The sequence below is a fragment of the Nematolebias whitei genome, chromosome 3, assembly GCF_014905685.2.
Source record: "Nematolebias whitei isolate Nwh7 chromosome 3, NemWhi1, whole genome shotgun sequence".
NCBI classification, from domain to species: domain Eukaryota; kingdom Metazoa; phylum Chordata; class Actinopteri; order Cyprinodontiformes; family Rivulidae; genus Nematolebias; species Nematolebias whitei.
Genome location: NC_056500.1, coordinates 12079804 through 12103064, shown reverse-complemented (window position 1 = coordinate 12103064; position 23261 = coordinate 12079804). Strand labels below are relative to the sequence as shown.

The 23261-nt window shown below is 39.7% G+C and overlaps 1 protein-coding gene across 1 annotated transcript in view; it reads left to right on the top strand.

Annotated features, from left to right (window-relative positions):
- The window catches only part of cachd1 (cache domain containing 1), a 99377-nt gene extending 76116 nt beyond the window's left edge, over positions 1-23261 (top strand). The window contains exons 11-27 of the mRNA XM_037698005.1: positions 2648-2771; positions 2915-3032; positions 3792-3960; positions 4069-4211; positions 4910-5091; positions 7076-7186; positions 7969-8091; positions 8325-8424; positions 8555-8671; positions 8992-9152; positions 9247-9333; positions 13842-13958; positions 15836-15987; positions 17279-17440; positions 17733-17810; positions 17905-18006; positions 22000-23261. Coding sequence (XP_037553933.1) covers positions 2648-2771; positions 2915-3032; positions 3792-3960; positions 4069-4211; positions 4910-5091; positions 7076-7186; positions 7969-8091; positions 8325-8424; positions 8555-8671; positions 8992-9152; positions 9247-9333; positions 13842-13958; positions 15836-15987; positions 17279-17440; positions 17733-17810; positions 17905-18006; positions 22000-22244 — 2291 coding nt within the window. The 3' untranslated portion in view covers positions 22245-23261. The remainder of the gene's footprint in view (positions 1-2647; positions 2772-2914; positions 3033-3791; positions 3961-4068; positions 4212-4909; positions 5092-7075; positions 7187-7968; positions 8092-8324; positions 8425-8554; positions 8672-8991; positions 9153-9246; positions 9334-13841; positions 13959-15835; positions 15988-17278; positions 17441-17732; positions 17811-17904; positions 18007-21999) is intronic.

Below are 23261 nucleotides of genomic sequence, written 5' to 3'. Positions count from 1 at the left end.
TAACAGTTTTTTTTTAGGAATGAACACATTTGTATCATTCATTCAAAATATGCTTTTTACTATAAACGACTTTTGTAACATTTTAAAGAACCTATTAATAATAAAATATTCCAATCAAGCCCTGTTTGCGCTAACTGTTGTGTTTGTAACATTTCAGTATAATTCATTCTTGCAGATACCAAATGTAAAAAAACTGACATTTTTACATGAATCATGTCACATTAGTACTGATCCTCAGATCTGCATTTTTAACTAATCATCGCATCTTTTACTCTTTTTAAAGAAATTATTTTTCACATATTTCATCATTGCTTCTTGTCTGCTGTTTGCTCAGAGCTGCCTTTAACTCTGTTGTGAGAAACCAGGGGGTAGTTAGCATTGAAGCTAACATGGTAGCTGGTGAAGTGTCGCTCCACGTTGTTTTGTTGTCGCCACAAACCACTAATGAGACACAGACACACTTTCACAACTGTAAAAGACCTCTTCCTCCCAGTCACTGTAAAAAATATGTTTTCTTATGTTTTTCTGCCATTTTCCCCTCTGGGAGGTAAAACTAGCTTGTAGCTGCGCCGCTGCAGAGATGCCAGTTCATCTTCGCAGGATTCTGAACTTTGACCCCAGACAGGACTGATTCTGAACTGTATATGTAAAACTATTACTTTTTAAAGTTTTTATTAATTATTTTCATTTCATATATATATATATATATATATATATATATATATATATATATATATAATATCCTTGCAAATGTTGTTTTCTTAAATTTAAAAAACAGAATTAATGGCCATCTTTAGGTGGTGCTCCTTGACAATGTGTGCTATTTTTAGAACATGCCTCACGGGCAACTCAAGAGGTCCCTGCATGCGACCAGGTGCACGCGGGCAACCAGATGTCCGCGGGCACTGCGTTGGTGACCCCTGGTTTAGAGGGTAGAGAAGGGAGGTGCATTTTTATACGCCCGTTGAAAGGCGGACGTATTACGGTATAGTCTCTGTCTAAACTTTCTCTTGTCCTGCCCATAACTTCTGATCCAACCAGGGTAATTTACCAAAGCTTCATACATACATGCATCATTACTAGACAGTGTCACGTACACTTCTTCACTCCAGCGTCAAGGTCATAAAACAAGGTCGTTGCTTATTCGAACCATAATGGTCCCACATTATGTGCCACGGACAAGGAAAAGTTGAAGTTTAATGGGTAAACAAGTTTCTGTTGAGCTCAGACTAAAAAAAATTGTGAAGCAGGTAGAAGCTTTGACAGGAGGGAGATGAACCAGCTACAATGAAAACGAAAATTATAACTGAGCAAATTATTTTTACTCAACCAAAAGACTGGAATAGTTCACATTAAATTATGCTAGGTGGATTCTTACAAGTTTGCATGCATGCTTTGCCTCAAACTGCTTTTCAAAGATGTTATTACTGTAATAAATATAAACCATTAAAGTAGAGCTTATTAGTGCGACATAATTTCCAGAGCTACAGTTCAATAAACAAAGAGAAATGGCTCCTAATAAAGCTGTTAGCATGCGTTTAAATCATCTGCTTCCGTTTAGTTAAGATATGCTGCAGCCAAACGGCATCTAGAATGAAAACCACACACTAGCAGAAGAGCTTATTTAAAGTAGTTTTACTATTTAATGCATAATAATATAATGCATTCTAAACATTAAAGCCCATAAAATTCTTCAAAGCAATTTCTTGTAGAATAAATCTGCCTCCCATAGGTGAACTTTGGGGAGAAAAGCTACAAGTGCAGTTGTTAGATGCGTGTAAAAAAGAAACGGATGTATGATAATATTGTTTATTACAATATAAATTTTACAATGTCTAACTCTCAAAAGTTTTACTTTTGATTTTCCACATGGTTTTAGGGGAAAGCATTTAGATTTTATAGTCTAAAATTTTAAATCGTATCACTACTTACATTAAAGCATCCTCTGGAATTAGTCCTGTCATCCACTAAAATCTAAACTTAAATATATAAAATGTTCTTTGAGTTTGCCAGTTATATACCAGAGTATAACATTTCAGCAAAAGGTGAAAAGTGCAGTAGTGTTTTGTTAGTGTTTGGATTGCAGAAGCAGCAGAAAGTAGAGATGCACAATGTTGAATTTTAGGTTGACATCCGATATGCCAATGTGTTAAAACTTATTTGGTCGATAACCGATACCAATACCAATATTTTTTTTTCCCTAGACCTACTTACAGAGACTACATAACTATCTCTGCTGTGGAATTAAAATACAACATCATTTTGCATGCTTTGTCAGTTTTGGCCTGCAATCAAATGCAGATGCCCAAAAGGGGCTGAAAATGATGCAACACTTCAACTTGGATTATGTTTAATGTCAAACGTATTCATGACATTTACTCTAACATTTCTAGAGATGGTTAATTAGATTTGAAGTATTGTAGGATTTTGTTTTCGCTCCTCCTCGCGTCACTGACGCTGAGCATATATATATATATATATATTTATATATATTTATGACAGCACCTTTCATATCTGTGTTATTTTGATGGAATGGCCGATGTCTAATATTTAACTTTATCGCTAATATTGGCCGATATCGATACCATGCAGATAATATTGTGCATCCCTAGCAGAAAATATACAATGTTGGTTTTTGTCTTCCCAGGTTACACCTTGATGCACCCGTCGCTGACCCGACCCTACCTGATGACAGAGCCTCCGCTGCACACAGATATCATCCACTACGAGAATATCCCAGGCTTCCCTGCTGTCCGACAGAACATCCTCAGGTTAGAGAAGACGCGATCTGTTAGACGAGTAAAGAAAACGGCTTTTCATTGGAATTCCTCCAGCCAGAGATGCACACATGATAATAAACTGGGTACATGTTTGCTGCGTTATGTGATTAATAATGTTTTTTTTTTTCTTGCAGCCTTCCTTTGGGCAGTCAGGTTATTGCTGTGCCGGTTAACTCCTCCCTGTCCTGGCACACCAACCGACTCAGGGACAACAGCAAAGAGGCGTACAATGTCAGCTATGCCTGGAAATTGGTTGGTGGCCTCAAAGACTATTGAATTAATTTATTGCCAGCTGGACTAAAGTAAAAGATAAACCTGTACATCTGAGGCTGAACAATCTCTGTCAGTCAGTGGAGCGACGGCTATTGTGGGGCTTGGAAAAGTATCGGTTTAATTTACTTTTGCATCTTTTTCCTTTCAGTCTAAAACACTTAATCATTACTGTACTTCCCTCTAAAACCAGTGTAAAGATTTATGCTCCTGACCTCCACCACATTAAATTAGTCATCATAATAAAAACCATTAAACCCCCACACCCAGAACCAGTTTAACCCTTGACTGGCTTTTCCTTAAACAACCAGAAAAGTCAGTTTTTAGGGATAAATGGCAACAGGATGGCAACATATGCTGCTACTGAGTGACTGCTTTATGACATTTTTGTATTTTTTTCATTTGGCAGGAGCAGAAATATCACATTTAATTGAAGCATTTCTTATCAGCCTCTCTGTAAAGTGTTTCTGTTTTTTTTTTACACAGGCACAAATTTAAACACTTTTCGTTTTGGAACGAACAGTCACTTCTGCTGTTGTTTTGTTGCTCAGAACTCGACATATTGGGAACCACTGCGTTAACATAAAGCCCCACAATGCTAGACGCTGGTTAAAAATACATGGCAGCTCCCGTGAAACAGGAAATGCTGAGTTTTTATTGCCTAAAATAAGCCACAGAGAAATATTTATTCCTTTTCATCCTTTAATACGTTCTTTAATTTCTCCTCTTTGTGTCTTCCAGGTCCAGGACACATCTTTCATCCTGTGCATTGTGTACGTGCAGCCTGAGATCCCAGTGAAGCAGCTGAAGAACCTGAACACGGCTCCCAGCTCTAAGCTGCTCTACCATCGCTTGGATCTGCTGGGTCAGCCCAATTCCTGCCTGCACTTCAAGCAGCTTGCCACCGTTGGTAGGAAAAGCACAAAAAAATCTGCAAATCTTATTCATAATGCCATTGATCTGGGAAAAAAAAATCATTTTTACTGTTCGTTTGTCCCTCTTCTGTCTTGTTTCCCAGAATTCCCCACAGTGATGCTGTCAGCTGGAAGCTTCTCCTCCCCTTATGAGCACCTCAGCCAGCCAGAAACAAAGCGGATGGTGGAGCACTACACGGCCTATCTGAGTGATAACACCAGGCTCATTGCCAACCCGGGCCTCAAGGTACACAACTCCAAGCTCCTTTAAACCCACACAAATGCAAATCACCAGCCTGAAGGCACATACAGTCATAAATACTAAGTTCTTGTTTTATCAAACAAACGTGGCAAACTCCCTGTCCTGAGGTCACTTTGTACAACACAAACACAATATCTGCACTCCACCTTACAGAATTTTACAAAATGACTCACCAAATCTGATAATACTAACGTCTACAGGCTTCTGACGACGCAGCCAACGTTCCAAAAAACTGAAAAGGTGTTCTGCATCTTTAAGAAGGGAACAAATCCCCACTAGGGTTTTTGGCATTCTGTTTGCATTCCTTTCCTGGGGGGAGTTAAAGATTGAACTCCAAACCAAAATCTCGGCACAGATTCCCAGGCTCGTCTTAAAGACCCCCTCCAGTGACCTCATCACCTCTTTCAAACTTAAAGCTCGTCTGAGAGTGGTCCTGGACTGGGATTTTTCAGGACACTGGGGGCTAATCAACTTTAACAGGAAGATTTCATTCTAGCAGCAAATGGATGAAAAGTTGTTGTTTTTTTCCCGTTTATAAGTTGGCAACTAACAAAACCTTTTCTGGTATTTCTTCATTATTATTTCCGTGTGCTTTCACCAATTTTATTTGCTCTTCTTTCTACCTCCTCGGCCCCTTGTTGTCCTCGCTCATCATCCGTCCCTTCATCTTTCCCCCTCTGTAGTCCTCCGTCAGGAACGAGGTTATGGCAACCAGTCACGTTACGGATGAGTGGATGACACTAATGGAAATGAGTAGCCTCAACTGCTACATTGTGCGCCGTTACATAGCAACACCCAGCGGGGTGCTCCGGATTTACCCAGGATCGCTGATGGACAAAGCATTCGACCCGACCCGCAGACAATGGTGAGGCTTACTGTGGTGGGTTTGGATGGGTGGGGGGAAAGCAGCGAGGGTGTGTGTGTGTGTGTGTGTGTGTGTGTGTGTGCATTTTTGGGGAGCAACAAGTTTTCCCTGAGTAATTTTGAGTAATAAGTCCAGCTCAAGAAAGCTTAATTAGTTGTTACATCATCAGCGATACAAGTGTTTTCTTTTCTGCTTAAAGTGCCGTTGTTGTTTGTTCTCACTTTAAAATTGAACTTGTTTGCACTTTACCGCTTAGCATTGCTTCATATTTTTACTCCATATCAACAGCTTTGCTTTATGCTTTTTGCTTTTCAAGTTCTGTTTTTCTACTTCCCAGGTTGCTAGCTTGTTAAATGGGATGAATAAATCAACGTTTTCCTGTAGGAATCTGGGCTCACGCCACTCCCAGAGAAAAAAAACTTTAAGAGGCAGGAATTGAGACATAAATGTGTACTTGGTTTGATGTTCTTTAAAATAATACTCTCTTTTTTTTTTTCTCTGAGGGTCAAATTTATTTTTGTTATATTTGTAAAAAAAACAACAACAAAAAAAACAGTGATTTCTAAATTTGTTGAGCTCTGAGCCACAAAACACCAGCAGCTGGTTATTGTTGGTGCTAAATAGCCAAAAACAAGAGAACAAACACCCCAAACAATTATTACATTATGTTTTTAATCCATTATGACTGCTGTTTTGTATAATAATTACAACAAATGTGCTATTAGAAATAATCTTTATATTTTATTGGATTTCAGGAAATCCTATCAAAACCCCTTAATGTTGTTTTACGACCCACAGCGGCGCCCCAATCCCAACTTTGGGACACACTGGGCTAAAACATGGTATTTAGAGAGAAATCAGCTAATCGGTTCACTTTTTTCATCTTTCTTTCTAGACTGAAAATGGCAATTGTTTCGCTTTACAGCAAAAATGTGGTCCAAATATTTAAACACTTCTGTTTTGTTTTGAAATTAGTTTCCACTTACAAAAATCCATGTCTGTGAAAGAACAGTTTTGTTTTTAAACTAGTTAAGTTTGGTTTAGACCAGGTGTTTGCAACCTTTGTGATCAAAAGAGTCGTTTCTGCCTCTTTGCACACTAAATAAAATAACTATGGAGACGCAAAACCTGCTAAAGCTGCGATTATCAACTTGTGGTCCATGGCCCACTTCAAACCTGTTGGAGGGGGCGTTTCCAGCCAGTAGGTGTGATTTTAAGAAATTAAAATATCAAATTATTATTAATATTTATTGATATTTTTATATTTTAGGGCAAACAAAAATACTGGATTTATGTAAAGAAGATTTAAGAAAAAAAAATTTTTTGGCTTATGTGACTTGTCGTTTTAATTGTGGTAACAATTCATAAAGTATCCTATTATTAAGTAATAAAGTTAAAAATTAGGCCAGTTTGTTGGATACGTAATTTAATTTTAAAAGGAAAATAAATACTTCTATTTACTTTTTTAAATTTTTTTATTTTGTAGTTATCGAGTTGACTCACCATGTTTCTTCTCAGCAACTTGCCTTAAAGATATCGCTCCAAAAATTTGGTGGATTTGAGAAAAAGATCACGCCGTAAGACTGGAAGTGTCCTAAAAGAAGTGGCTAACAAGTTACTAGCATGATGAAATCAACGAGTTTTACTCCTTGTGTTAGTACTACATGTTGGCAAAAGAAATGACTGGAGGACTGCTAAAACTAGCCATTTCTTCTTGTCGGTACAACAACCAATACATTTAAGTTTTATGTTAGTTTTGGACAAAACTCTTAGCCGCTGCAGAGGGACCAAAGAGCCGCATGTGGCTCCAGAGCCGCAGGTTGCAGACCCCAGGTTTAGACAAAGGTTAACGCATATTTACCAGGACATGAGCTCAGTGTTTACGTCCTGCATGAAGCTCATAGTTCTGCCTGTTCATTATTGTTTTTAAAGCCTGTAGACTCTTAACTCATTTGATTACATCTGATTGTGTCTTGACGTGTAGGTACCAGCATGCTGTGGCTAACCCTGGTCTCATCACCTTCACCGGTCCGTACCTGGATGTTGGCGGGGCAGGCTACGTTGTCACCATCAGCCACACTATTCATGCCTCCAGGTGAAAAGACAAAAAAATGTTTTAATAGCAGTGAATATGATGTTTTACCAAACCGTAGCTAAAGTCAAATGCTACATAAAAGAATCACCTATGAAAAGCACTTAAGGCTTGACATGTCTGTGTAAATATTTGTACTTTTTGCCGTCAAAAGGAGAAGGAAATAATTTGACAGCAGTTTAAAGACACTATCAGCTAATTATTCTTCATGGCTCTTTAGTGCCTGACCTGATATCCTTCAACTAAACAATCAGTCACAATTATCTTTTCCGTGTCTGCTCTACCAAAGTTCCCTCAGGCAAGTCAGAAACATGCTACAAACTCTGCAAGTAGTGAGAAGGAAAGAAGGAAAATCTGTGGTTGCAAAATGTTTCCTACAAAGAGTCTTGAGCTGAGATTAAAATATTTATTTTCTGCTCGGTGAGCCTTAAATGCAACACATCGTGAAGGCTGCAGCGCTGCTCCCAGCAGTATGATTCAAATTGTTTACCCCAGTCCGTTCATGTCCTGTGGACATATATATACAAACAGTGTGTGTGACAGAAAAGAAGATAAGTTGGGACTCATGCTTTGTTGTTGACTGGCTCAGTGAGCATGACACGCAGTCAGATTTCAAAATAACCTCTACATTCATCTTTTTTTTGTTTCAGTTTTGTATAGAAGTGTGAATACTTGTGGGATAGCTACACAGTGAAAATTATTTCAGCAGACGGGTTTGACGTATTCCCAGCTTTTTCCACCCCACGTGATTCATGTTTTCTGTGTGATTGTTGCTCCTTCTGCAGTTCTCAGATGGCTCCTGGTTATGCAGTTGCAGTGATGGGTATAGACTTCACTCTTCGCTACTTCTACAAGGTCCTGCTGGATCTGTTGCCCATCTGTAACCAGGACAAAGGCCACAAGATCAGGTGAAAAGGATGAACTAACTCATACTGTAACTGCTTTGACTCAAAAAGCCAAGACGTAGTTGGGGAAAGGTAAAATGCACATGTATGAGAAAGAATGGTCTCTCTTGTAAATGAGTCATCGAGGCTCAATGGGTCAAGCTGTCTAAATAAAGATTGAATGAATGGAGCCATGCTATCTGAAATGGATATGTTCTAGGGGGGAAATGGTAAAACTTGCTTATTTTACATTACAGGTGCTTCATAATGGAGGACAGAGGCTACCTGGTTGCTCACCCCACTCTCATTGATCCTAAAGGCCACGCTCCTGCAGAACAGCAGCACATCACACATAAGGTAAATAAATAAATAGGCAAATTGTGTTTTAGCTAAATAACACATTTTAATGCTGAGATGTCATTTTTAAGTCGAAATTTTTTAAAAATCGTGTCTAACTTTCAGTAATCTTTTTGTCTTTTGTTGTTAGGAGCCACTTGTTGCCAACGATATCCTGAACCACCCCAACTTTGTCAAGAAAAATCTGTGTAACAGCTTCAGCGACCGCACAGTGCAGCGCTTCTACAAGTTCAACACCAGCATCATGGTTAGAAAAATGATTGATAACCTAATATACAAATGGATTTAAAGGTCTGACTGAGCAGCTCAGTTATAAATAGACGTCCTCACTAAGGCCTCTCTTAAAGCAATGTGTGCCCAACCTGTGGTGCAACACCGCCCTCTTGTGGTTTGACGGGGTACTTCAACTTTAATATTTCATTCTCCAGTGTTTGTTCCTGTCAATAAAGATTTTACTGGTTAAAGTGGGTTTTAAGTTGAGTTGTAAATATTAAAACACTATAATATGGATCTTAAGTTGATGTAACTGACCTTTTGAACTTTATGGTTTTTTTTTTTTTTGTTCAGGGGGATCTCACAAACCTCGTCCACGGCAGCCATTGTTCCAAGTACCGCCTGACAAGAATCCCCGGCACCAATGCGTTTGCTGGTATAGTGAATGAGACGTGCGACTCGTTGGCCTTCTGCGCCTGCAGCACAGTGGACCGACTCTGTCTCAACTGCCACAGGTCATTAATTAAAGCGACACAATGCCAGAACACTGGAAGTGTTGGGTATTTTTTGCCACTAATGTATCCTCTGATCTGCTTTTGTTATGTTCAGGATGGAGCAGAATGAATGTGAGTGTCCGTGTGAGTGCCCGCTGGAGGTCAACGAGTGCACAGGCAACCTCACCAATGCTGAGAACAGGTGGGTGCCACATACAGCTCATCCATTACTACAGCTACAGACACGGCATATCTGCAGCATTGTGTTGTTGAATAGCAGCAGTAGAAATTAACAAATGAAACGGATGAAATGATTCAGAAAAAGACATATGCACAAACAGCTTGGAGACATCATGAGGATCAGGGAGTGATGGTGAAGCCCAGCAGAGAGTGCAATCACACAGGAGGAGGACAGTAGGAGCTTTAAGAGCCCGGCATACTGCATCCAAAGCCGAACAGTCGACTCGCGGTCACGTGGTTGCGGGACGTTCATTTTCACACATACCTTTCAAAGTCCATGAGACACACGGCGCAGAGCTCCTGGGAAACCCCCTCCTACTGCAATATACATCACCGCACGGGTTTCTTCCCACCAGAGTCTCCACTCCGTCCCTGCATCCACCTTTTGACCACAAATCGGTCACAAAGAAGACTTTTCAGCGACAGACTCCTCCAAACACAACTTCTGTGTGAGCTCCATCCTGGGGTTTGAGGCTGTTTGACTAATTTAGTGTGTTTTAAGAGCCGTACAGCTGAATGTCCGAGTGAATTTCAGCATTGACAAACACACGCACAAACTTCTGACCAATCACACACTTGGTGCATACACCTGTGAGATGAAGTTCAACCTGGGCCTCGTGTTGAGAAGTGGCGGGCGAAGCTACTCTGAGAACAAAATGACGCAATTTTTGTCACATAACTACATCGATGAGCCCATTTCACTGCTTCAGATGGAGTATGAAGGGCCCTTTACTCCCACAGCTCGTTAAAAAGATATCAGTAGTTCTTAGACGTGTTCAGCTGGTTACTATTTGAACGGTGACTGATTTATTTCTTTATTATCAGTTCATATTTATCAGTAGGTAAGAGAGTGGTGGCGCAGAGGTTAGAGAAGGTTCTGTTGCCGTTCAACTCCCCAGACCAACGTCAAACTGTGGGTGGGAGAGGTGAAGCATCCACACTTGTCTCCTCCCTCATTTGCCCCACTCTGGCCCCTTGAGCAAGGCCCTTAACCCCCACCATCTGCTCCCCCGGAAGCCCTAGATAGCAGCTCTCTGCTCCACACAGAGGGCTGTGGTAGCTCGGTGGTCCGTGGTTGTGTCAGGAAGGACATCCGGCGTAAAAACCATCGGCAAGTCTTTGTGCGACTTGGTTCACTGTGGCGACCCCTGAAGAAGGGAGCAGCCGAAAGAAGAAGAAAAAAATCAATAGGTAACAAATGTCACAAAGATTCAGGTTCAAAAAGTGTTGAAATGTTTTATGTTAAAAAGCGGCTTGTTGGAAGAATAATGCCACACGCTTTTAATTTTTACTGCGCTGTGAAAAAATATCTGCACCTTTTTACAGATTTTTTTTTTTGTTCTTGCTTTCTTGTCACGCAAGTGACATATCTTCAGATAAATGTTAATATCAGACAAAGATGACCTGATTCAATACAAAATGCAGTTTTTAGCTGATTATTTCATTTATTAAGGGATAAAAGTCTATCTAAAGCAAGCTGGTGCTGTGTGAGAAAGTAAATTGCCCCTAAACCAAATAAGTGATTGTGCCCCTGTGGCGGCTACAAGTGCAATCCGAGGTTTAGATGAAGTGATGAGTTTTTATGTGGCTGTGAAGGAATGTAGCTGCTGCGCTTCCGATCGCTGTCCTGCTGCAGAACCAAGACGAGCCTGAGCTTAAGGTCACAACTAACTGATGGTTCTCCTTCAGGATTTTCTGGTAGAGAGCAGAATTGCTGGTTTCGTCAATTATAGAATAGAATAGAAACAGCCTTTATTGTCCCACAGAGGGGAAATTCAAGTGTAACAGCAGCAGCAGCAGATATAAAGGCTCACACAAAAAGTTCCTAAAAAGTAAAAAAAAACAATATATAAAGAAAGAAGATAAACAATAATAATAATATACTATACAAGACTATAATGGTAAATAATGTACAGTTATTAAAAATAGGAATGTCGAGATGTACACAATGTTTGATATGCATTGAACATTGAGAAGGACATACAAGTTGACCAGGTCCTGAAGCAGCAACTCGGCTACAGACCATCACACTGCCACCACCATGTTCAACTACTGGGATGAAGTTATTTTCAGTCAGAGATTCTTTATTGTCATTCGCACCTCATGTGGTACATGTGGTGGAGCGAAATTATGTACACAGGGTCCCAGTTACATCCAACAATAAAATGTATAAGAAAAACAGTAATAACATCTAAGATATAAACTAAGAAAAACATCAACTAAATATACACTAAGCACTCATAACATAAAAACATTGAACATCAGCACAAACATGAACATGAGTCTGTGTGAGCAGATGTGCGCGCATGAACACATCAACATTGAAACAGATCAGCAGCAACATGAAACAGATCAGCAGCAGCATGAAACAGATCAGCAGCAACATGATGTGATTTTCAGTGATTATTCTGGTTAGAGATTCATGAGTCTAACAGCCTTAGGGTAGAAGCTGTTCCTCAGTCTAGTAGTTCTACACTTAATGCTCCTCAACCTCCTTCCTGAGGGGAGTGGGGCAAAAAGTGTGTGTGCTGGGTGAGTGAGGTCCTTCATGATGCAGGTAGCCCTCTTCCTGCATCTGGAGGTGTAGATGTCTGTGATGGTGGGGAGGCTGACTCCAACATCTTCTGTGCAGCCTTCACCACTCTCTGCAAAGCTTTTCTTTCTGCAGCTGTGCAGCCTCCATGCCACACGTTGATGCTGGAGCACAGGATGCTCTCCACTGCACACCTGTAGAAGGAGGTGAGGACTGAGCTTCCCAGACCAGCTCGCCTCAGCCACCTGAGGAAGTAGAGTCTCTGATGAGCTTTCTTGATCAGGCTGGTGGTGTTGTTTCCTGAAATGTAGTTAGTTTTACTCCAGATGGAACAGGACGCACACCTTCCAAAACGTTTCCTTTTAGTCTCGTCGGTCCACAGAGTCGAGAACATTTCGTTTTGATTACAAAACTGTGAGGTAACATTGTCCAACGCCTTCTCTTGTGTGACTTGGCAAACCTGGCTCATGAGGCCCATGTCAGCTGATTGGTTATGGAATTTGTGGATGCATTAGATATGAATGCTGCCTGGACGCTGATTGTATCGTGGGTCTAAATGTTCACAAATCATGGAGTCAAATCTAAATGTCCTGTTTTGTGCCGTTCTTGGCCAAAACATCTGCTGACACACTGAACTCTGAACTTGTGACCTACTATAGCATTTATGTTTTTATTTCTTATTTTTAGTTATTTCTTTTCAACAAATCACTTTGAAAAACAACTGACTTCTTAAACTTTTGAGTCCACCCCTTTAAAAAAAAAAATAAAAAATCCACCACTGAACCCTCCCATGCAGGCCATTTTTGCCCCACGTCTCCTTCTGATTATTGACCTCTGACCTTAACTGAAGCAAGTGAGGCCTGCAGAGCTATGTTCTGGGTTCTTTGGGACCTCCTGGATGAGTCGTTGAGGAACTCTGAGTAATTTTGGTTGGATGACCAAACAAACAAACAAACAAGCAACTGTGAAACAGTTTATTTTCTTTGCATCAGACTGTTCCACACTTCCAGGTTTAGTTAAAACCCAAACAACAACGTTGTTTTCACAGTTAGGGAGGAAAAGAAGTCATTTTTCTAAACCTTTTGGTTTTTCTGTAGATTTGATTTAAAACCCACCAGTTTGGTGATAAGATGGTTTCTGGAGTCCATTTTGGTCATGGTTGCCCAAGAGGTGTCAACGGGGGAGAGGGCGGACTCCAGAAACCATCTTCTCACCATCAAATTGGTTGGCCCACTATGTGAGGGTGTTGCTTGTGGGACTGAGTTTGTTGTGGCTCCTTTGACTGGTGAAGGCCTTTAGATGAAGGACGAAACATTTCAACAAAAAAGAAACCATCCAGAGGACCTGACTTAACTTTATTGGATTTTTTTTTTTTTTTTTACCTGGATTATTGAGCATGGACTTTGATGTTCTTTTAGTAATGTTTTAAGTATAAGGTCCTGAAAATGCATAAATCTTGTTTTATAAGCCTCTTTCAGATTCTGTCTTGTGATTTAAGTTGTGGCCAGACATTTCAGGAGCTGTTGGCTGCTGCTTCTTCTTGTGTTCCTCTGAAGATGTTTGTGGGTGTTTTCTCACTTTTTTCCCCTTTATTTCACAAACTTAATCGTTTTTTTTTTTTTTTTCACTTCCACTCTGCATCTGTCTATCATCTCTGTCTCATTTCGCCCACATCCTTTCATCAGCCATCAGCTGCCTTTGACAGCTTGTCAATGTTTCAGATCCCTCCTTTATCTCAAGAAGTCTGCAATTATCATTGTTCATTGTCGTCTCTTGCTTCTTGTTTGTGTTTCTGTGCTTTCATGTTCTGATGTCTGAGGTGGGTTTTTTTTTTTTTTTGTGTGCAAGGTTTTGTTTGGAAAGTGGATTTTTTTCCTATTAAAAAAAGTGCTTATTATTTTTCCACTTTATTTTTTTATTTTTTGCATGTTGTACAGGAACCCTAGCTGTGAGGTGCATCAAGAACCAGTCAGTCTGAATGTGATTGATCCCAGTCTGCATGACACCCTGCCCCAGTGCGTCAACACCCTCTGCAGCCAGAGATACACCAGCAGGTACACAGATACGTGTAAATCTGTGAGGCTTATTCAGACGCATCCTCTCGGAGATAAAGATGCATTCAAAAAAATTAGAATATCGTGAAACACTTCAATTTTTTGTCAATCATTTCAGAAAGTTAAATATGTATATTACAGTAGACCCTCGCTACTTTGCGGTTCACTTTCGTGGACTCACTCTTTCGCGGTTTTTCAAAGTAAGATTGGACATGACACACAATTGGCTGATTGTTGGATGATCCGCAAGATTGGCATGGATTTTCTTAATTTAAAATAAATTATTTTAAATAATTTAGCATCTGCTGCACCTGTATGCAGCCCACATGTGCAGGGAGAAACTCCCTACTGCAGCATGTCGATCTCCGCTCTACAGCTGAGAAGTGGGCGTGGCCGAGAGCGCTAACAGGTGGCAGAGAGCAGCCGGTGGCAGTGAGAGTGGAGATCATGACATGCTGTGCTCTTTTAGTGTTTACAAACATTGTTTAGAATATTGCAAGAGTGTGGGAATGGTTTTAATATAAAGATATACATGCATATATATATATATATATATATATATATATATATATATATATATATATACTAAAATAAACTACTACTTGTACTACTATTCCTACTTTGCGTTTTTTCACTTATCGCGGGTGGACTGAGAACGGAAACCCCCATGATAAACGAGGGACTACTGTATACAAATTCATTACACATGGAGTGAAATATTTCAAGCCTTTATTTCTTGTAATTTTGATGATTATGGCTTATAAATTGTGAAAAACTACAATTCAGTGTCTCAGAAAATTAGAATATTGTGAAGAGGTTCAATAATGTAAATTGGTGTCACCACAATCAGATGATTAACTCCTAGACATGAGCTACAAATGTCTCATTCCTCAAGTCAAACCACTCCTGAACCAGAGACATCAGAAGAGTCTTACCTGCTGAGGAGACAAAGAACTGGACTGTTGCTCAGTGGTCCAATGTCCTCTTTTCAGATGAAAGTACATTTTCATGTCATTTGTAAATCAAGGTCCCAGAGTCTGGAGGAAGTGTCTGAGACACTGATTTTTGGTTTTTATCATCTGTAAACCATAATCATCAAAAATTGCAAGGAATAAAAGCTTGAAGTATTGCTCTCTGTGTATAATGAATCTATGTAGTATGAGTTTCACTCTCTGAAGTAACTGACCCCCCAAAAATTGAACTTTTTCATGATATTCAAATTTTTTTAGACACATCCGTTTTCACCAACGTAAATGTAAAAATCAAAACGTATCTACCACCAGGTATTGTGTAGGTATTGGTAGTGTGACCTGGAGTTTTATCTCATAATGAAACTAACTAATCACTGCCACCTAGTGGTGATTAGTGGGGAAAGGAGTTTTTTTTCTTTCCTAATGACAGGAAACGATTTAGTTTTATTTCTATTTCAATAACGCTGTGTAACACAATTTTTGTTCCTTGCATGTAAACGTTATTTCCTCAACTCCTTTTATCGTAAAACAATAGAAAATGCCTATTATTTCTTTCAAACTTTGCTCTTGTGGTTTACAGAATTAAGTTTTGACCTTTCAAATGGCTGCATTTCAATATTTTCTTATGTTTTTAAGAATATTCTCACAATTTCTGACTGTTTCTTGTAGAATATTATAAACTATTTGAAAAGATTGTCTAAACCATTCTAAATAAATTCTACCAAATTCTAGAAATGTTTTGCTAGATCAAGAACATTTTTACCTAATTTATTTTTTTAACTTTTATCTTTTTAAAGTATTTAAATTTAAACTCTGAATTTTTCAAGTTCTAAAGAAAGAGGGAATTCTAGTTTTAATCCAGCAACAAGACCCAAGAGACATTTAATGACCTGCTCTGTGTTTCAGTGACTGTTTTGGCGTGTTGAACTGCGAGTGGTGCATGGTGGACAGCGACGGGAAGACTCACCTGGACAAGCCGTACTGCGCCCTGCAGAAGGAGTGCTTTGGAGGCATCGTTGGTGCCAAAAGTCCATATGCAGACGGTCTGGGGCTTATTGGTAAGTTAGAGTGAGCTAATCAAGTCAAAACTTATTAACAAACAGCTGCAACTGTACAAAATAAATGTCTAAAAAATAAACTATATTAATCCTCTTCAGCTGTGCTGGCTTCACAACGTTAGTTAGCCTCGTTGTCTTTAGCCGTCTTGTTCCACAGTTGAGACTGGGACCGTGTCTTTAGCAATATAAGCCATTGCTTTATTAATGTCGCGCTGCGTCTCACTGTTCCTCTCATAAGGCACAGCGCGGCTAAATAACTTTTGTACCGTGGTTTGTTTCAGGGAAGGAGAGTTAATGATGAAAAAGTTTCTTAATCCTTTTGTCGGGACTTGTTTTCTGCATTTTCTACAGAAAACATTTTTTCTGCTGCTCATCTGACAATTTAAATCCAAACCATCTCAAAATAACAGCCACTGTTTTTGTTTTTGCTCAGAAAGCTGCTCTTCAATATCCTCTCCCGTGTTTACTTGTTGTGCTAAACTTCCTGCCCACCTGGAGAAGAGGGGGTGAGGGGCTAGGTTTGTATTCTGTGAGGGAGATGGAGGGCTGCGTGCAGTTGGCGCAGACGAGAGAAAAAGGAGCTACACAGATTTTCAAGCCTAATTATAACTAAACGTAGAATTATTGATATTGACGATATAGTCCCATCTTATATCGCGTATGAAATTATTGCAATGTTTTTGAAATATCGAGATATCGCCCAGCCCTACCTGCCACCTTGCATTCCATCGTTTCAATCAAAGATCTTGTGTGATCTGTCAAAGTACACGAGGAGGATATTTAGCTTCCACCACAACAAACTTGTCTCATTTTTTGGAAATAAAAATGACAGATGAAGCCGATTTTGTGTTTGCCAAAGATAATTCGCTGTGGAGACCGAGAATTTAAGTTTATTCGTACATTATGACAGATGGTTTTTTTTAGATGTTTTGCATTGTATCCTTCAGGCATCAGAATGAGGAAATGTGCAAGCAAAAACAAAACGAGACAAAAAATATATATTTCCAGCATCTTTAAGAAAAGAAGTGTTGCTCCTTTAGGAGGCCAGACTTAAATATTTCTGTAACTTGTATTTTTGAATCTAAAACTCTTCTGTTGCTTGGATATTTTTAACTTGGTTGTCTGCCTGGAGTCGGATCATTTTTCGCACTCACAAGAGAAAAGAAGTCCAAAAATATTCCAGCATCACAGCAGGGGTTAAAAACTGAGCCTGAGGAGTTCGAAACTGGCCCGTTGGATCGTCTCAAATGTTCCTCCGGACGTTTCTCCTCATTCTTTGTTGCTTCTACAGATGAGGAGGTGGCATCGTTAAACATGATCAAGAGCGCCCCCGTGGGTCCAGTCGCTGGGGGCATCATGGGATGCATCATGGTGCTGGTGTTGGCTGTGTACGCATACAGACACCAGATCCACAGACGCTCACACCAGCACATGTCGCCGCTGGCTGCACAGGGTAGGACTTGTGTTATTATTGATTTAAAAATAAAAAGCACGTTCAGAAAATATATGTGGGGACACTACGCTCCTTAAAATCTCCTTTAGCAGCCATAACAGATTTCTGTGTAATACTTTATAATATGAACTGTGGATAAAATCTGGAAGAAATTTAAATGATCAGTAAAAAAAAAAAAGAATATTTTAAGCAGTTCAATAGAGAACAAAGGTGAATTTATTTATAGTTAACACAGTAGAATAGCGGCATGCATCTCATTAGGTGATTTTTGTTTACTGCTGTGATGCTGCAGAAATGTCTGTGAGAATGTCCAACCTTGATAATGAGAGGGATGAGAGGGATGAGGACAGCCATGAGGACAGAGGGATCAGTAAGTAGCAGTTTGAAGCTGGACACATCAGTTTCACTGTGTGGTTTTGTGCAGACAGTCTTAGTGCTGACATGTTCCCTCTCTGGACTTCCAGTCAGTAACACCAGATTTATAGCTGCGGTGATTGAGAGACACACTCACACACCTGAGCGGAGACGGAGATACTGGGGCCGATCTGGGACGGAGAGCGACCACGGTAAGATCCACACCCGAGTACCTAGTTTGACAGGACCTGGGAGATTTATACCATAAAGCAATTCTGTAAAAAAAAAAAAAAAAAAAAGAAACTCTACCAAGACTTAAAATGCTTTCTTATGAACAAATACAAATTGACTAAGTTAATTTCTGCTGAAACGATGCAGTTCTTTCTGAGATCCATAAGAATCTCTAAAAATCTCTTCGTATTCTGGAATTAGCTGCTTGAGCGACACAGTGTCTTCCAGACACCTTTAGATTCCCCAGGAATAGTAGGAACATGTCGGATAATTTACAGTGGTGCTTAAAAGTTTGTGAACTCTTTATAATTTTCTATATTTCTGCATAAATATGACTTAAAACATCATCAAATTTTCACACAAATCCTAACAGTAGATAAAGAAAACCCAGTTAAACAAATGAGATAAAAATATTTTACTTGGTCATTTATTTATTGAGGAAAATAATCCAATATTACATATTTGTGAGTGGCAGAAGTATGTGCCCCCCCCCCCCCTGCAATAACTGCAACTAAATGTTTCCGGTAACTGTTGATCAGTCCTGCACAGCGACTTGGAGGAATTTTATCCCATTCCTCCGTACAGAACAGCTTCAACTCTGGATGTTGGTGGTTTCCTCACATTAACTGCTGCTTCAGGTTCTTCCACAACATCTGGATTAGATTAAAGGTCAGAACTTTGACTTGGCAATTCTTTCTTTGGTAGAACCACTTGTGTGCTTCGGATCATTGTGTTGCTGCATGACCCACCTTCTCTTGATTCAGTTCATGGACAGATGTTCTGACATTTTCCTTTAGAATTCTCTGATATAATTCAGAATTAATTGTTCCATCAGTGATGACAAGCCGTCCTGACCCAGATGCAGCAAATCAAACCCAAACCATGATTCTACCACCACCATGTTTCACAGATGAGATAAGGTTCTTATGCAGGAATGCAGAGTTTTCCTTTCTCCAAACATAATGCTTTCATTTAATCCAAAAAGTTCTATTTTGGTCTCACCCCTCCACAGAACATTCTTCTAACAGCTTCTGGCCTGTCCATGTGATCTTTAGCAAACTGCAGACGAGCAGCAATGTTCTTTTTGGAGAGCAGTGCCTTTTTCCTTCAACCCTGCCGTGCACACCATTGTTGTTCAGTGTTCTGATGGTGGACTCATGAACATTAACAATGTGAGAGAGACCTTCAGATGCTTAGAAGTTACACTGAGGTCCTTCATGACCTCGCAGACTATTCCACACCTTGCTCTTGGAGTGATCTGTGTTGGTCCACCACTCCTGGGGAGGGTAACACTGGTCTTGAAGTTCCTCCATTTGTACACAATCTGTGTGACTGTGGATTGGTGGAGTCCAAACTCTTTACAGATGGTTTTGTAACATTTTTCAGCCTGATGAGCATCAACAACTCTTTTTCTGAGGTCCTCAGAAATCTCCTTTTTTCATGTTATGATTCACTTCCATGAACATGTTGTGAAGAGCAGACTTTGATAGATCCTGTTCTTTAAATCAAACAGCTCACACCTGATCATCATCCCATTGATTGAAAACACCTGACTCTAATTTCACCTTCAAATTAACTGCTAATCCTAGAGGGGCACATACTTTTCCCCATCACAAATATGTATTGGATCATTTTCCTCAATAAATAAATGACCAAGTATAATATTTTTGTCTCACATGTTTAACTGGATTCTCTTTATCTACTTTTTAGAACTTTTGTGAAAATCTGATGTTTTAGGTCATATCGATGCAGAAATATAGAACATTTTAAAGGATTCACAAACATTCAAGCACCAGTGTATGTCTGTCATATTTCCAGCTTTTCCACTCCATGACCTACACTGCAGGCAGGTGTAAAATAAGAATGTTTGCACACCTTTTAGATCATTACAGAGCATAAAAATATTACAAGCTAATCTTCAGTCATTCAGCTCAGTTTCAAGTCCACAGCTTGTTCCCAGTTCTGCGGTGCTGGCACAACTCTACAAGTTCTTTTCATTAATCACAACTCTGACCCTATTTGTCTCTCATCTTCAGCTGCAGATGAGTTGCTCATGTTCACTTTTAAGATGTTTCAAGTCTGACACTTGCTGTGGATGGACATTTTCACCCACACGGGCTCTCTGCCACCCACATATGTGGCATCATTCCATTTCCTGGCAACGAGTGGCTCTGCTACTTGTTGCATAAGCGACGTTTCAGAGAGAGCCAGGGCGAGTGTGAGGAGAAGAGTGTGGGCAAAAAATGAAAGAAAAACACAAGTGCGAGCTTGTCGGCTGAATGTTACAGTACAGATGAGGAAACAGATGAGTTATCAGTTTCTGCGTGTACTCTGCACTTCACATCTTCTCCCAGTGTTTATGTGAGTGCATACATGTTTGATAAATGTTACAAGTCTTGGAATGAGGCTCATTTTGTTTTAAGGTATAAAATAAAATATTTATTTTTAAATAGTTTCCATCTAAAACTAAATAAGATAAAAATCTTGACATAAAGGGTTTTGTTTGGTCTTTACTGGTTGCAGCTGATAATTGCCAACAAGGCACGGTTTGCAGCAGATTGACAATAAGTGTTGACTTCTTTAGGGACAATGGACATACACTGCAAACATCTTTGAAGTTTTCATCCCTTTCTCTCATTTAATTGCTCTAATACGTCTTTCCTTCTGTACTTTGACAGCTTTCTGTCAGTTGGTGGTAAAACCCAGTAGAGGATTTGTAGGAAACCTCCTAATTTGACTAGTCGGGGGTTGTAGGTAACTTTAGGCCACTGGAGCGATGTTTTGTGTCCACATGGGAACGGCATTTTAGGTGCTCCTAAACAATATTTTTGAAAAGTTTTCAGAGAGACAACATCTTGAACTCCACCCTTGAGTTCTTGTGTATACAGCTCAAATGCAATCTTCTGTCAACAACAATGCCCTAACCCACCTCTATTCTGACCTTTAGCCCCAAGATTACAGCTTGTGCTTGTGTTGCTGATGCCAGTTAAAACTTTGTATTTCTTTAATTAACTGACTAGGCTGATGAACAATATCATTGCCTTGAACAGAGTAGAGCAAATACTCCTTATTTATATACCAAATAATCCAGGACCAAAAAGATTGTTTTGCTTTATTGAACATTCTCTGTCAAGAATAATAAAATGTAAACATTACAGAAAAAAATACAATAAATATACTACAATAAATATCAAATATTAGGACTGTGAAATGTATCTCAAATGTATTGTCAATGCAGTATTAAACAATAATAAACATCAGAAGTTTTTTAAATATTTTGTAGTTCTATCCAGTATACATTTGAATTGAATTGAATTGAAAAATGTGGGAAATGGGAATTGTTAGGTATTTTTTGTTTGACCTTTAAAGAAAATAATTTCACACAACACGGCGAGATGAGTTTTTAGCGCTCAATACCTACAGGAATAGTTTTTTTTATTTTTTTTATCAGAAATATATTAGCCTGGTATGCTTTAGACATCTAGAAAAACCTTAAGCTGTCCTTCAGAAACTCCTCTTGAAATTGTTCCTCACGTCCATGTATTTGGACTGACAAGGCTCCCAGTTGTTTGATGTGAGAAGAAAGCGTTCCACTTCATGATCAGTCCACCAAAAGGAGTCAATGTTTGCTCTTGTATTCACCATCTTTGTCTTCTTCTTGTGTTTACTGCTCAAACCATAAACAGTATTTTATAAACTGTCCACCTGTTGTGTAGGAGTTCTGAGCATGCTCCATGCCTTGTTTCCTGTTTTTGGTATTTTGGTGGCTGCATCACTGCACCACATACAGGCCTGGGATAGTTACTACAACATAACTTTGTGTAGAAAGACATGTATTTAATGTCACATGATCCTGGTTTTTAGCTTTTTTCCTGAAAACTGCATCCTCCGATTGTTAAATCTTAGTTTTGATTTTGAATAATCATGAAATATTTGTTCCATTAATGCCAGCTTCTGTTTGAATCTGTGTTCAGGCTACAGCACCATGAGTCCACAGGAGGACAGCGAGAATCCGCCTGGAAACAACGACCCGCTCTCAGCGGGCGTCGACGTCGGTAACCACGATGACGACCTGGATCTGGACACGCCCCCTCAGACAGCCGCACTACTGAGCCACAAGTTCCACCCGTACAGACACACGCACCACCACCCGCTGCACACGCACACACACCACCTGCAGGCGGCGGTGACGGTGCACAGTGTGGACGCAGAGTGCTGATCCTCGCCTCCCTGATAGAGATGGAACTCTGTTTTAACAAAGACTATTTAAAAGAAATTAAAACGCGTGCTTCGTTAGACGGCACACGCTGTGGTGTTTTCAGGTTAGATGAACTGATGATGAGGAGGGGACGCCACAGACGGACAGAGCGCCTCGTAGCTTCAGGTTTTCATTACATGAATGTTGGATGATGCCACAAGCTGCCGTCATGGCAGCATCTCTGTCTTGTTCTATTCAAATGTAAAATATGGCAGAAATGTCTGACTGGGGACAAAGCAGTTGGGATTGTCTGTTTTGTCTTCTGGAATCACCGCTACGAGCACAACTTTCAGGAGAACATAAGACCCATTTGAGCCTATTCATCAGACACTTCAGAGAACAGAATACAAATGGAGCCCATAAGCTTCATGGGGAAACAGAATCATTTCTCAGCGTTGGACAGGAAGAGTGGATAACTGAAATAAAGCTGGGGCCTGACGTGGATTGTTGCTCAACCCTAAACTGGCAGTCCCCCTGCAAAGGCCTCTCGCTGTGAGGTGCACAAAAGGAACAGAGTGCACTTCAAAAAACCAGGACGCATCCCTGGTAAAGAATAAAATGTTTTTTAACAAAGAACTGGTTCTAGAAGGATTCTAACATGGCATTATTTCCCTCAATCTTTACTCTCCATGGTGCAGAAGATGAACTTTCTAGACTTGTTTTTCTCTGAAAGTTGCAGCATTTTATTTTATTTTTTTGTTTTTTAAGGCTCCTGAATTCACCCGACATGATATGGGGTAATATCAGGACACTTTCCTGAATGTCTGTAAACTTCAAAATGGGATAAAGCTTCAGTGTTTCACATAAGATAACATTACAAAGAGCACAATATTATTTTTCTATTATTTATTAAAACGATAAACTTTCAAGACAGTTGGAAAAAGCTAAATAAAGACAGGAAATACTCTGGAAACCGGTGCATCAGATTTATTTAGGCTCATTCTTCTAGATTTTACTTTTCATGAAAATGTTGTCTAA